The sequence below is a fragment of the Microcaecilia unicolor genome, chromosome 3, assembly GCF_901765095.1.
Source record: "Microcaecilia unicolor chromosome 3, aMicUni1.1, whole genome shotgun sequence".
Taxonomy (NCBI): Eukaryota; Metazoa; Chordata; class Amphibia; order Gymnophiona; family Siphonopidae; genus Microcaecilia; species Microcaecilia unicolor.
The window spans coordinates 84,861,247-84,877,085 of NC_044033.1; the positions used below are offsets into that span (position 1 = coordinate 84,861,247).

The 15,839-nt window shown below is 43.2% G+C and overlaps 1 protein-coding gene across 1 annotated transcript in view; it reads left to right on the forward strand.

The window, feature by feature from the left end:
• ALK (ALK receptor tyrosine kinase) overlaps positions 1-15,616 on the forward strand; it is a 75,562-nt gene extending 59,946 nt beyond the window's left edge. Inside the window, 1 exon segment of the mRNA XM_030196122.1 lies at positions 14,921-15,616. Within this exon segment, the coding sequence (XP_030051982.1) occupies positions 14,921-15,616 (696 nt within the window).
• The last annotated feature ends 223 nt before the right edge of the window (positions 15,617-15,839 follow it).

The window sequence follows — 15,839 nt, forward strand, 5'->3', positions numbered from 1 at the left end:
ATTGCGATTAATCATTGTATTAGACCCTGCCCCCTCCCCTACTGGGCCCAACATCACTTGTCTTTCTTTCTCTGTTCCCCCACTCCCCTGCATACCTTCCAAGTTTCTTCCTCCTCCAGAGGTTCCTTCTGACCCGTCCTGCCCCCCTCTGATGCAATTTCCTGTCTCCTCAGAGGCAGGCAGGATGAGTTAGAGGGAGCCTCCGGAGCAGGAGGCAGGCAGCATATAGATATTGCTGTGCTGCCGTTACTGTCTAAGGAACTGGAAAAGTACAGGGGAGCTGGCAATGGAGGGAAATGCAGGGTGATGTCGATTTATTTTATTAACTACGATTAATTTTTTTTATTGCAACTAATGCATAGCGGGTCAATTGCAGTGATTAACATTTACCCCTAATGATAATACAGTGCACTCCATTTAAGTGCACGTCGGATAAGTGCATGCTCTATTTAACTGCATGCCGTACTTCGGTCCCATTTTTGGCACCATCAATTTCTATGGGGACAAACTTTGGTTTAGCGCACCACTGATAAGTGCAAGATTCGCTTATATGCATGGTTTAAGACCGCTCCTCTGCAGGAAAGACTCCACATAAGCACGCACACGGAATATGGAACCCGATGGCGCGTGACAAAGGGGCGGTAAATTTGAAATCTCGTTGGTTAACTGCCACAGGCAGAATAAGCAAAAGAATGTTGTTAGAGTGTACACTGGAGTCGTCGTCGTCGCGCAACTGTAAGACTTTAACACTGGCTGAACGAATAGACGTTCTTAAAAAAATAGAAAACAAACAAAGTCAAGTATCTATTCCTAAAGATTATGGTGTCAATACCAGTCAAATTGCACGTATCTTGAAGCAGACAGACCACTTTCTGGAAGACTGGCAAAACAATACAAATCCACACCGGAAACTAAAATGGCCAGGAAAAGCTGAGGAGGTAGAAGATGCTCTTCTTCAGTGGTTTTCTCAAGTCAAGAGCAGTTTCCTGTCAGTAGTCCACTGCTTATGGAGAAAGCTAATCAGCTAGCTGAAAGTCTTGGACTAACTGAATTCAAAACCACAGTTGGATGTTTGGAAAGATGGAAGGAGAGGAACAACATAAAATTCAAGAAACGGCATGGTGAAAAACAAGACTTTGGTGCTGAAAATTGGGTTGTTTCAGTTCTTCCTACCATCTTAAACAAGTTTGCACCTTGTGACATTTTCAATGCTGACGAAAACGGACTCTACTGGTGAGCGATTCCTGATGGAACACTTGCATTCAAAGAAGCCGAAACTACAGGAAGTAAAACGTCGAAGTACCGTCTGACAATCCTCCTTTGCTGCAATATGGATGGGAGTGAGAAGTTGAAACCACTCGTCATTGGAAAGAGCAAACAGCCCCGTTGCTTCAAGAATGTTAAGTTACTTCCTGTGTCATACAAGGCTAACGCAAATTCATGGATGACTGGGGAAATTTGGAAGCAATGGCTAAAGAAGTTAGACACTAGAATGCGGGCACAAAAGCGTCAGATTTTGTTGCTTTGTGATAATTGTGCTGCACACAGTGATGATGTCAGGCTGTCTAATGTCAAGATGGTCTTCCTTCCACCAAACACTACCTCTCTGATCCAACCTATGGATCAGGGCATAATAGCCAATTTCAAACAACATTATTGGGCTCTTGTGCTACGTCATCTGATGAGCGTTATGGATGACCAGACTGGCAAGGATAAACATGCTGTTGAACTATCTCATAATCTATCACTGTTGGATTCCCTACCTTTGCAGAAAGAAGCCTGGAATCATGTTACACAGGCAACCATTGTGAACTGCTACAAGCGGGCAAGCTTTGTTAGGGATGTGGAGAGGGACGAAACAGATGCAGCTGTTGCAAACGCGTCAGATGAACAGGCTATTGACATCCCAGCCAGTGTTACTGAAGAGGAGTTTCATCACTACGTAGCTGTTGATTACGATCTACAAACAGCTGACGACAGCACTGATGTCCAGATATGCGCTTACATGCAGGCAACGGCTGATGATGAAACAGATGATGAAATGAGCAGTAAGGCACATGCTGACGAAATTCAACAACCTCCTGCCACTTTTGCAAGAGCGCTGGAGAGTCTCAACACCGTACGGGCCTATCTGGAGGCCACTGGATGTCAGTGCTATGACAGTTTTTACTGTCTGGCAGACGTAGTCTATGGAACTCACAGACACAAGAGTGTACAGAGGACTATAACTGATTACTTCAAGTAAGCCTAACATCAGTTAACGGAGACTGTATACTGTACGTATAATAAACAGTACTGTACATATGTTTATCAGATGTCAAGCTTCTTTTTGGGTCACAACGGTTAAGTGCACGCTCCGGTTAACTGCATGAATTTCTTTGGTCCCAGACCCTTGCACTTAAGCAGATTGCACTGTACCTCTGTACCTTATCTAGAGTACTGTATCTAGTTCTGAAAGGCAGGACAGTGGCAGTCCATAGAAGGACCATAGCAATGACCAGAATATGCACCTGAAGGAATTAAAATCAGTTTACCCTGGAGAGAGCTGGGAAAGGGAGCTCTAGAACAATAGATCGGTCTACCCCCCCACCCCCACCCCCACCCCGGCTTCGTATTATGAAGAGTAACTGTTTTTCACAGGAAGGGTGGTGAATGTATGAATTAGCATCCCAGTTGAGATGGTGGAGGCAGCAACAGTAATAGAACTGAGGAAACACTGAGATAAGCACAGCTGGTCCTTAATTGTGAAGAAGTGAAGGTAAAGCCATAGAGTGGCTGCAACCTGTAGCATTGCACTAGGAATTAAATTGGCCAGCCTAGATAGGCCTTATGGATCGTATCTGTCATTAGATTCTATCAGGCTGATATTTTAAATTATTTAACTGGGCAGGAGAGGCTCCAACCCAGTTAAATCACACTGGCCAGGTGATCCTCAGATTTTCAGTGGCATATACCAGATATTAGCACTGAAAATCCGGGGAGACCACTTCAGCATTATCTGGTAGTGCCAGGGTGGTTCAGGGCAGAGTCTGAGCCTGAGCACACCAGGTTTTACCCAGTTAGCAGTGATTTTCACCTCCACCTCTCCTTCCCTTAGTCCATTCTCTCAACCCTCCAACCCCTGCATTTTCTTCCTTTTCTGAAATCACTGAAAAGGAAACTACACATCTTCTTTCCTCCTCGAAACTAACTACCTGTTCCTCTGATCCTATTCCCACCCATCAACTTAACACTATCTCTCCTACTGTCATCCCGTTTATCTGTCATATCCTCAATCTATCACTGTCCAGTGCGACTGTTCCTGATGCCTTCAAACATGCCGTAGTCACACCACTCCTTAAAAAGCCTTCATTGGACCCTACCTGTCCTTCCAACTATCGCCCCATCTCCTTCCTCCCTTTCCTATCCAAGATACTTGAACATGCTGTTCACCACCGTTGCCTTGACTTTATTTCATCTCAAGCTATTCTTGATCCACTTCAATCTGGCTTTCGCCCTCTTCATTCAACTGAAACAACGCTTGCTAAAGTCTCCAATGATCTGTTCCTAGCCAGATCTGTCCTGGGACCTCTCCTCTTCTCCATCTATACTTCTTCCCTTGGTACTCTGATCTCATCCCATGGTTTTCAGTATCATCTTTACGCTGATGACTCCCAGATCTACCTCTCCACACCAGAAATCTCAGCAGGAATCCAGGCCAAAGTATCAGCCTGCCTGTCTGATATTGTTCAAAATTCTGCTGCACGACTAATATTCTGCCAGGGTCGTTATGCTCATATTAGCCCTCTCCTCAAGTCACTTCACTGGCTTCCTATCCGTTTCCGCATACAGTTCAAACTCCTCTTATTGACCTATAAGTGCATTCACTCTGCAGCTCCTCAGTACCTCTCCACTCTCATCTCTCCCTACATTCCTCCCTGGGAACTCCGTTCATTGGGTAAATCTCTCTTATCTGGACCCTTCTCCTCCACTGCTAACTCCAGACTCCGTTCCTTTTATCTTGCTGCACCATATGCCTGGAATAGACTTCCTGAGCCGGTACGTCAAGCTCCATCTCTGACTGTCTTCAAATCTAAGCTAAAAGTCCACCTTTTTCATGCTGCTTTTAACTCCTAACCCTTGTTCGCTTATTCAGAACCCTTATTTTATCATCCTCACTTTAATATTCCCTTATCTCTTGTTTGTCCTGTTTGTCTGTCCTAATTAGTTTGTAAGCTCTGTCGAGCAGGGACTGTCTCTTCATGTTCAAGTGTACAGCGCTGCGTACGACTAGTAGCACTATAGAAATGATAAGTAGTAGTAGTAATTTTCAGAATACTAACCAGATAGCCTTCAAAAAGGCTGTTCTAACTTTATCCAGCCAGTTATCTGGGCACCAGTCTAGATATCAGCCAGCACCTGGATAACTTCCAGTGGCCAGATATTCAATGCTGATGCTGGGATTTTAGGCCTGGCATTGACTATCCAGGTCATATTCTACCCATGGCCATCAGAACCTTTAGGATCGCTGACTACTGTGGGCTGAATATCAGCTCGTATGTTTCTATGTTTTCTGGGCTGTTTGGAGGAAATAACTATCTCTAATTCCTAAATGCTTCTCCTCCACCACCAGCTCCAGACTTCATTCCTTCCATGTTGCTGCTCCTTACGCCTGGAACAGATTTCCTGAGTCGGTATGCCATGCTCCGTCTCTGGCCCTATTCAAATCAAGGCTGAAAGCCCACCTTTCTAAGTCTGTACTTAATTCATAGTCATAACCTCCTACTCACCTGTTCAATAGCCATGTTGCTTTAATCATTCCCATAATAAATGTAACTGCTGTCCTGTTTGTCTGGCTTGAATAGATTGTAAACTCTGTTGAGCAGTGACTGTCTCTTATGTGTTTGTGTACAGCACTGTATATGTCTAGTAGCATTATAAACATGATAAGTAGTTGTAGTACTCGTAATAGTTATTGGCAGACACCTGCAAAATATTTTCGGATGCCCCAACATTTTCCCCCTTCAAGTCAACTTTGTCTCTCACCACAAACACTCTCTACTTCTCTCCCCGCCCCCCCACCTCCCCCGACTTTCTCTTGTTCCCTCACACCAGGTTCTCTCTCTCTCTCTCTCTTTCTCTCTTTCTCTCTCCCCCCCCCCCCCCTCCCCCCATCCCACCATTCTCTTCCCCCCTTCTCTTCTCCTACATCCCACATGTGTTTTCTCTTGTTGGTGGGGTAGACAGCTGCACCATTTCCAACCTCAGACATATATAGATCATGGTACACATTCTCTTGGGCTATGAGGCAGTTGAATGGTAAATGTATGAGAGAATTTTATATACTTTTGCTTCAGTTTTAAATATGAGTGAAGTTAAAATGTATATGTAGTGATCATCCTAAGGTTTGATCTTTTGGAGCAGAATTTGAGACACCTGAGATGGAGAAACCTGAGGTATTATGTGGTGCATTTGTGATTCATTTAATATATGAAATGAATGTTTTCTAGCTGCACACAAACACCCTGCCATCACAGGATGATAACTCTGGCAGGGTTTACAGACATATTTAATCCAGTTTCTCTTCTTTCTATGATCATTTATATGCAAACTACCATGAGCAATTCTAAGCTCTGAAGCAAATCTCGTTTGGCCAAAGAAATATGTGCTGTCTGATAATGTAACTAATAATAAATTCCAAAACAAATCCAGTATTCAAAAATTCAGGGCAAGATTTTATCCTGCAGATTCTTGAAGTGTTTTGTACTGGTTGACATGCAGTAATGGACAGGCAATGTTTGTTAGTCTTTCAGAGAACACAGTGTACTGTAATTGCCGTTATTACAAAAATCAACAGGAAACTCTGGAGTGCTTAATATTTAGTGTTTTTTGATTATTCACAATTAAAGCATAATAAATCCTTTTAATGGTTCTAAAAACCAGCAGGTTCCATTAAGCTCATGCCTCCACTGTTCCTTTATGGACTGGAAAAGTCTAAAAAATATTTAGGAGCCTGCAATATTCTCTAGGTTTTTTTTGGGGGGTGGGGGAATTGAGGGGGAAGGGGAGGATTGATCTAAAAAGTCCTGTGCTCATAAAGATTGCAATTTCAACATTTATCTATAATTGTAGATATGAACTGTATAACACTAAGAAGATGATGTACTAAAGAAGGATAAAGTTTTTATTGTTGATAAAAAGTAAGCATTAGAATGATATGAAGCCTGTGCACTAACTATGCAAAAAAGTGTGCTAAATGTGTGTGTTAAGAACGATTTTAATAGAATTGTAGTAATGATATACATTGGAGCTCATTTTCGAAAGAAAACAAACATTTTAAAAGCGGTATAAACCGGCAGATGGACTTTTTTCTTGCCAAAACGTCCAAATTGGTATTTTCGAAACCCATTTCCAGATGTTTTTTCTATAGTGTTTGTCTGCAGTGCATCCAGATATCAAGGGTGGGATTTGGGTAATCCTAAGACTTGGACATTTTTCAGCCATAATGGAACAAAACAAAAACGTCCAGGACTAAACTAAAATGTTTTGATCTACGCCTGTTTTAATAATGACTAAGACACAAAAAGTGCCCTAAACAACCAGATGACTACTGGAGGAATAAAGAAATGACCCTCTCCTTACTCCCCCATTGGTCACTGACCCCCTCCTTACTCCACCAGTGGTCACTGACCCCCTCTCATCTTCCAAAGATGTGAAAGAAACTGTGCATACCAGTCTCTATGATAGCCTCAGATGTTATGGCCAGTCCTTTTAGAGCAGCAAGCAGGTCCCTGTAGTAGCCTAGTGGTCGGTGCAGTGCACTGTGGAGAAGGGAGCTGTGGTGGAAAGTGTGAGCCCTCCAAAACGCACCAAAAACCTACTGTACCTACATATAGGTGACCACTGCAGCCATTGTAGTGGTGTATAGTTGGGTGCAGTAGGTTTTGGGTGGATTGTGGAGGGCTCCTCATACAATATAAGGGAGCAATGCTGAGATGTGTACCTGGGAGCTTTTAGGTGAAGTCCACTGCAGTGCCCCCTGGGATGTTTGTGTGGCCAGTTGACTAAGAATACTGGCTCCTCCTATATCACAATGGCTTGATTTCGTACGTTTTTCACTTGGGCTTTTTTTTTTCAAAAATGGTTGAAAAGATAAACATACTGAGTACAGCAACATCTAGAAAAAAGCCATTTTTGAAACAAAATCCAAAATGGTCATGTTTTCTATTCGATTTCTGGACATTTTGAGCAAAACGCCCAAAGTTGGATTTAGACGCCATACCGAAAATGCCCCTCATTGTGTACATTTACTATAAAACGTTCATCAAGCATAGCTCACTGTTAATGATTATGATTTATTTGCTATACCACTTATTTATTTTATTTATGTATTGGGATTTATTTACCACTTTTTGAAGGAATTCACTCAAGGCAGGGTCAGTTAGAATAGATCAAACATGAGCAATAGGCAATTACAGCAGTAAAAATATTCAAATAACGATACAAAGGATGGCATAGTATACATTTAATTCGGGAGCAGGTCTGAGTAGTATACAATATATTAAAACAATTTCTTTGTGCTCTGCTTTGGATAAAAGTGGATTATAAATTGAAATAAATGAAATGAAAAAATTTCAAAGGTAGAAAAGAACTCCATTAAAACAGGAAGGATACAATCACAGCATGCAAAATAAGGAGATGGTGTCTGCATATGCCTTCCGTTCCAAACTCCAGCATTATTCACTGCAAAACTAAAAATCAACAATTAAAAACAAGGGAGAACAAATGAGTTTTAAGGTTAGAACTGAATTTCTTTGTATGATAACTTCACTCGTAGTGCCAAAGGTAAATTGTTCAAATATGACAGAGCTAAAAAAAAAAAAGAAAGAAAGCACTATGCCAAGTGAATTCACAAGATGAAGTAGGTAATATCAGTCTGTGATCGTTCAATGATCGAAGAACCTGAGCTGGAACATAAGGGATGGTAAGTGTGGCTAAATAGTTAGGAAGACTGGAACAAATAACTTTAAATGTTAATATCAGTATTTTAAATTGAATGCATGTAGCAACAGGAAGCCAATGTAATTGACAAAGCAAGGGAGAAGCATGATCTCGACGCTTTGCATTACAAAGCAAGTGTGCAACAGTATTTTGTAGATAATGTAATCTCTTAAGTTTAAACTGGGTAACACCAGCATAAATGGCACTGCAATAATCAAATTTCAATTCCATGAAAGCATGATAATAAATAAGAAGACTATCACTCTCCAAAAAAGACCAAAGTCTAGGCAATGCAGAGAAGTCTGACTGGAGATTTGTTGAGGTTTGTGTCAATAATCACACCAAGATACCCAAAAGACTCTGCCACAAGAGTTGGTTTACCAAAAAGGACAGGAACTGTTGTAGGGACTTGAACATTTTTTGTAATCCAGCATGTAGTAGTTTTGCCTGAATTCAATATTAGATGATGATACTTAAGTCAAATGGCAACTTCATTCAGATAAGCTTGCACCGGATTCAGGTCTATAGCAGCGTTGTTCATGTAGTGTACAAGGAGAATATCGTCCTAAAAAGGCCTTCATTTTTTTTTTAAATTCTAACTGGCCTTCTGGGTAGTTTACAACAAAATCCATCAGAGATAGGAAAAGGAAGTACAATATAAATAAGTCATGCAAAGAATAAAAAAAAGATGACTCAAACAAATCATAAATAACCTGGGGGGCATGCTTGATTTAAATAGGACAGATCCCTGTCTGTCAACCAAGTTCTACTAAACAGATTATATCAAATGCATTCTGAGTAATCACATCTTTAAAAAAATAATGCTTACCCCCAAGTGACCGTACATTAAGTAAATGTACTCGCAGGTTCATTAGAGAACCATGAGAGCTAGACCGCACAGTAGTATCAGTATACTAGAGAGAGAGGCTGCAGCGTCCGAAACTGGGGTTTAGAGAATGACCTAAGAGGTGCAGGGTAATGCGTGCAATGTATAGGAATACAAGACGTAGCTACCAGTACCATAAAAAAGAAAAAATTAAAAGAAACTAATGCAGCTACCGGACATGGCCTTCAACATAGTGCGTGCATGGAGGAACGCACTAAACAGCACGTCTTGTACTTTTGAGGAGCCTTGACTCAGTACCCTTAAGCCACAGGGACTTTGGCCTGAGACCCCCAAGCCAGAACCATCTGATCTAGGAACCCAGGGGGATGTTGAGCTCTTAGTAGAGCAGTGACCTTGAAGCCCGCCACATCCCTTTTAATAAAACATCTCTGGTGGCTCCAGGGTCACATTCATGCCCCCTCCCACATGATCCTTTATCCCTTTTTGCTACAGAGGCAGAGCCTGCTCATTTGATCATCCATAAGGCCAAGCACCTCTCTGACATGTATCTGTCTGATCTGGACAGCAGCCTGCGCGATGAGCTGATTTTGCTGAGAGCATTCGTCGCCGGGTGTCATGAACAGGAGTCAGATGGCAATCTGCCATAGAAACTGATGGATATTTTGCTGAAATATTGGTTACAGTTTACTTTCCCTAACATCTATATAGCTGTGAAACTGATTGTAACCTTAGTGGTGACAAATGTGAGGGACAGTGGTCATTCTGACCTATGGGACAGATCAGGGGCGTAGCCAGTCCTTACGGTGGGAGGGGGCCAGAGCCCAAGGTTGGGGGCACATTTTGAGTGCCACCCCCCTACCGCCTCGCCCCCACCACCTTGCCTCGCCTCCTCGCCCCTCACCTCACCGCTTCCCCTCGCAAACAAATGCCCCCACCAGTCGAAGCCTTCTTCAGCGCAGCTGCGTTTGCTGTTCAGCTCTTCTTTCTTCTTGCTCCTCCTGTGCATGCTGACGCTCCTTTATGTGAAACTGAGAAGGAGCATCAGCGTGCACAAGACAGGAGCAAGAAGAAAGAAGAGCAGGGCAGCGAATGCAGCTGTGCCGGAGACCGGCGCTGAAGAAGGCTTTGGCTGGGGGACCCCCACCAGCCAAACCAGGGGCCCGGATGAAATTTGTGGGGGCCCAGGCCCCTGTGGCCCCCCATAGCTACGCCCCTGGTACAGATCAAATAAATGAGCTGCATGCAAGGATGAAACAGGAATGACTGAATTCACTTTCACACATGTCAATTGAAAGTGAACTTACTAAAACAGTTAGACTTTGATGATGCGGTGGATGAGTTTTCATAAGAAAAGCCTGGCAAAAGCCTCTGTGAAGATACTGTACTGTAGGCCCTATGTCTACGTGAGCAATAAGTCTCCTATTAATCTGTTAGACAGCTAGATTCTTGATGTTATACACATATTTGTTTAACTTTAAAACACAACTGGATGTTATGCACGTACTTGTAGAACTTTAAAATAGTTGCATGCACATTGTATTCCTTGATGGAAAGAAAAACTATGTACTTCGCAGTTGTGGCTGGAAAGGGGGAGGGGGTCCGATGTGCTAGTTGGCCCATCGGCCCACAAACCTGTGATCCATCCCTGACTATCCACAAACTAGCCAGTTTCAGCACAAGCGCTTAGAGGGGATATTTGGTAGCTCTGCCCAATTAAATGCTGCTGCATATCCCTGGATGGTACTGGACAAGTGTTTTTAATTGGGAGTTAGGTGCCCTGACTTATAAAATAGCTCGCAGCCAGATGGTGCACAAAATTTAATAAATGCCAATTTACATCAATAGCTAGCTGTTGGCACCCAATTATTGATGGTTAACCAATTAATTTGAATACACATCTCAGCAGCGTGCCCAAATTTGGCCACTACATATAGAGTGTGTGGACATGTACATTCAGGATTTACTGAATGGGTGCACCTATGCATGTAAATGATATCACTAAGTTTCATTTATGCGCATAGGTGCTAGGCACTATTCTGTTCTATTTATTTATTAGGATTTACAGCCTTTTTGAAGGAATTCACTCAAAGCGGTGTACAGCAAGAATAAGTCAAACACAAACTGGGCACAGAGAACCTTGGCACTCTCCTTTCATTCCAAAAACATACACTACATATACCCACACTTGACAAGCTATCCGAGAAGAAGAATGGAATTTATTATGGCCGCAGCATTCTATAACTTACATCAGCAAAGACATTCACAATAATGAGCAAATTACATAGATGGATACAGTTTACAGTAACAACCAATTAAATACCTGACTCGATCTTCTACTTAGAGCATTTTGGGCAAGGAGTCTAGCGGCTGTCTCCCTATTCTGGCATACCCCTGGGATAAAGTCTGGGCTGGCACCAAATAAGCTCTCGTTAGCCTTGGTACTATCGTTGAAACTGCAGCTGATCCACAGCCACTTGGCCACTGTGATAGTGCCCCCTCCCTGACCACCATGACTATACGTTCGCAACCAAATGCTCATAGCGAGGTGGATACTGTGCAGTACCCTTATGCTGTGCCGCCTCGTGTACATCCTTGTAAAGCCGCATGCTGCACAGGCCCGCCAACCACCCATGCCACAGCAGGACAACCCTGGGCACCCAAGTAGTCAAGAGTTGCTGTTGGTCATGGAGCCATCTTTGCCTACTCTCACCCCATAAGGCTATTAAAATGGCATCTACACAGCGGCCACATCGTTGCACCGGTGCATGCATGCACCACCCAGAGTAGTCCCCACTCCAAGCACACATCCAAGCCTGCTTCTTTCCATCAAATTCACAACCTTACATAGGTGACACCGCTGCCACTCTGCTATCCTTCCCCCCCCCCCCCCCCCAACAAGCTGGGCCATGGCTACATCGTCATCTAGTGCTCGATGGTCCACAGTCATCACAGGGCAGCTAGCCCCCTCTCCTGCACAGAACTACACCACCCAAAAGGTGGGCCCATTTTGTCTTGCCTTTCACAGTACCTGCCGAGCCCCACCCCATGAGCGTCCTTCCCGTCATGGCCAGCAACTCCCGGAACCCATCTGCCTCCCCAGGCAGGAATCTGCAGGGAGGGAAACACCCGGAAGCCTCCAGGTCTGCACTGAAGCTGCCAACCCAGGGTGCAGCAGAGTATGGACACCGGAACCACAAATGCCACCAGCATCGCACTATCAGCCGCCCGCAGTCCCCAGCGTGCGCCCATGGCACAAGAGCTGTTCTCTCCCTGGGCCCAAAGCAGCAGCAGCAGCACATTGGTGCTTAGCTACAATTGGGTGGCGGAGCAGGTGGGGGGAAGAGGGGTTGGTGGTTGGGAGGCGAGGATAGGGGAGGGCAGACTTTTATACGGTCTGTGCCAGAGCCGGTGATGGAAGGCGGGACAGGTGGTTGGGAGGCAGGAAAAACTGCTGGGCAGACTTATACGGTCTGTGCCCTGAGAAACACAGGTACAAATCAAGGTAAGGTATACACATGAGTTTATCTTGGGCAGACTGGATGGACCGTGCAGGTCTTTTTCTGCCGTCATCTACTATGTTACTATGTTACTATGTTGTGAACTTCTGTTAGCTAGGGTAGGAGTGGATAAACATGTCCTGCTATAGTATGTGCAGCCAGTGTCATTCCGTGTGTGAGCCTGTGTCGCCTAGCGCAGAACTGCAAGGAGGCATTAATGTGGGAGGGTTATGGGTGTGTCACCTACCAATATACATCACTTGTAGAATACTATCAGTTGTGTGCCTGTCATTGACATAGTGTGACTTCGCCTACTATTAGTGGATATACGCTACTATTCTATAACCGGCATTGGTGTACCCCAAAACCATTATAGAATTGGTGATAAACGCACTCCTTGGTAGCGCCTAACAGTAAGTGCTACTTTACCAAACTGCCACCAGTGTGTTTCCTGTTTTTGAATTTTTAGATAGGTTGAATACTTATCATAATAGGTACAGTTTACAATGGAACATCACGGAGAGTAATTTCTTTTTTCTGGACGTGAAGATAATGAACAGAGAAGATTCATTCATTCTGATGGCATTTAGGAAACAAACAGGAACACATTTTTGTATTTCCCTTGTTGTCATCCTGAATCCTTTAAAACAAAGCCTTCCTTTTTCTCAGTTTCTTCAAAAGCCGTGGATGATGGGATTTGGTGAGCACCAGAGTTGAAGGTGCTTTAAAGAAGTTCTGAAACGTTTTCCTTCCTGATATAAAAAGTTTACTGTTAAATCACAGGTGACAAGTGCGTACTCCAGTATAGTGCCTAATATCGAGGCACCAAGTTATACGAATGCCTCCTTAATTAGCATTGTATGATAATTTTATAAAGTCATTGTTGTTTGTATGTGACCTCTTATAAAATACCAATTGGTGTAGAATCACACAGTTTGACATGATGGCGTGTACTTTAGCAGTAGGCGTGTACCAGGTGGAGTTTGGGTGGAGCAAGGGAAGAATTTGTAAGTATGCATATCGATTAAAAAATACACTAATTTACACATATACTTGAATAATCTAATTGCAGACATTTACACCAGCTGAAGAGCAGCTGTACATGTCTGTGCCTACAAGGTAGGCATGATTTCTGCTACTTATGTTTAATAAAAACACATAGATGTCTACATATCTTTATAAAATAGCACCTAAGTAAGTGTCAACTTGCCCTCTTAAACCAGATGTCTTCTGATATAATTACCTTCCACATGACTATGTCCTTTTTAAAAGAAAATTTAAAACAAGTGGAAGATCAATAATCTTTTTAAAATCCACCCAACCCAGCCATCCTGATCCCTTCTCTTCCCAGATTTCTCTCCCTCCCAGTTGTCTCATCCTCATTCTATTCAGTCTTTGCTGACTCCTATTCTTTCCCTGATACTCTTTCTCTCTCCCTCTCCTCATCTTCCCCACCAATATCCTTTCTCCTTCTACCCTTTTCCTTTCCTTCAACACCTTCCTCCCTATTCAAGATTTTGTCACCCTATTTCTTCCCTTCACTCACATCCCTATTCTGGATCTCTCTCTCTCTCTCTCTTTCTCTCTGCTTTGCCCATCCCAGATTTTGTGTGCACTCCTTGTATTCACTGGAAAACTCTACCATCTACCCCTCTCTTCTGCTCCTGATTCCAACTGCAGCTTCTCCTCCCCTCAGACTCTTTCTGTACCATCCAATCCTATGATTGATCTTCTCTCCCATCCACCCACATCCTATGTCCTCCACCCAGTATCTGAGTTCCTTCTTTCCTCTTTCTCAGTTACTGAGTTTCCACTCCTCCTTTCTCAGGCACTCAGTAACAAAGATCCTGCTTTCCTGTTCCCACTCACAGCTAATTTATTACTCTTCCCCTTCCCTCATTCACTGAGTCTCCAGCCTTTTTATATACCCAAAATTTCTGATGTTCTGCGTACAAAAAAATGTGATCCCCTTTTCTTCCTCCAAAAATATCTGAGTCCCCACTCAGTTTCTCTACATTCCCACTTACTTCAGGTTTCCAACCATCAGAACCTTTCTCATGCATTTCTTGAGTTCCTCCTAAACTAGTGGATCTGTCTCCTCCTGATACCCTAGTAAGAGGAGAGACAAGAAATATGAGAGACATTCAGATACAAAGAAATAAACAATGCACAAGGAGTAAAACTTTTTCAGAGGAGGAATGTTCAAGAACAAGAGGTCCAGGAATGAAACTCCAAAAGGGTAGAATCAGGAGTAACGTTAGGAAATATTTCTTCACAGAAATGGTGATCTATAGAATAGTGTTCCAGTGAAGCTAGTGGAGAAAAAAAACAATAGCAGGATTCAAAAAAGAATACCTAGTTGCAAAAAAGAGAATTAACCAAGAGATTAACCAAGGTCTATGACATTCCATAAGGATTTAAATTGAGCAGACTAGATTGTCTTTATCCACCATCTTTTCCCTGTTTCTATGTCCATTCATTGAAGGAACCACCTGTACCTGACTAAGAATTGTGCTTGTGTGCATGTTTAACTTACAAATGGATAATTGGGATTTATTATGATTTATTAGTGTTGATTCATTACTTTATCTTTCAGGATCCAGATGTAATCAATTCAGCTCTGCCTATAGACTATGGTCCTTCAGTAGAGGACAAAGAAAAAGTTCCTATGCGCCCGGAAGACCCTAATGGAATTCCACCACTGTTAGTCATGCCTGATCAAGAAACAAAGGCCAGAGGACAGTCCTTAATATCTCCACGTGCTTCACTGTCTCCCAGTTGTGAAGAACAGCTTCCAGTGAAAACCACAGTAACTGACCCTCTGTCAGATACAAGTGCTGGGTCAGTGGAGGAAGGGGGACATTTGAACTTGGCATATACTCAGCCAGACCCACACAGTGAGCCCCACAAAAGTACAAGAAACAAACCTACCAATCTCTGGAATCCAACCTATGGATCCTGGTTTGCAGAAAGACCAACTGTAAAGCATGATTGTCTACCAGAGAAACATCAGGCTGAGGAAGAGGCTCTGGGAAATGAGGATAAGCGTAGTGTTCAACATGTTGTGACTGCCAGGCTGCCAGGATCCTCTCTACTATTAGAGCCATCGTCACTAACTTCAAATGTTCAGGAAGTGCCTCTGTTCAAGCTCCGCCGCTTCCCTTGTGGGAACATCAATTACGGCTATCAACAAAGAGGGTTACCTTTAGATCCCTCAGTTCCATCTTGTTCTAATGATTATCAAGACTATGTTCTTAGAAATAAGGGCACTGTAATCCAGCAGGACCCCTAAAGCCTGCATCACTCTTAATTTGCTCTTTGGGACCAGAACTCTTCTCCGCTGAAGACTACATCAGTATTAGAAAGGAAACCAAACAAAGCTAACTTTTTCATTACGTGCCAACTTGCTCTGAAATGACACATTTCAGGTTGTATGTTTAAGCGGGTTAACTAGTCCTGGGGCTTGTGAACTTCTGTCATTTGAGTGCCACATGTAAGCCTTGTTTCCAGGAGAA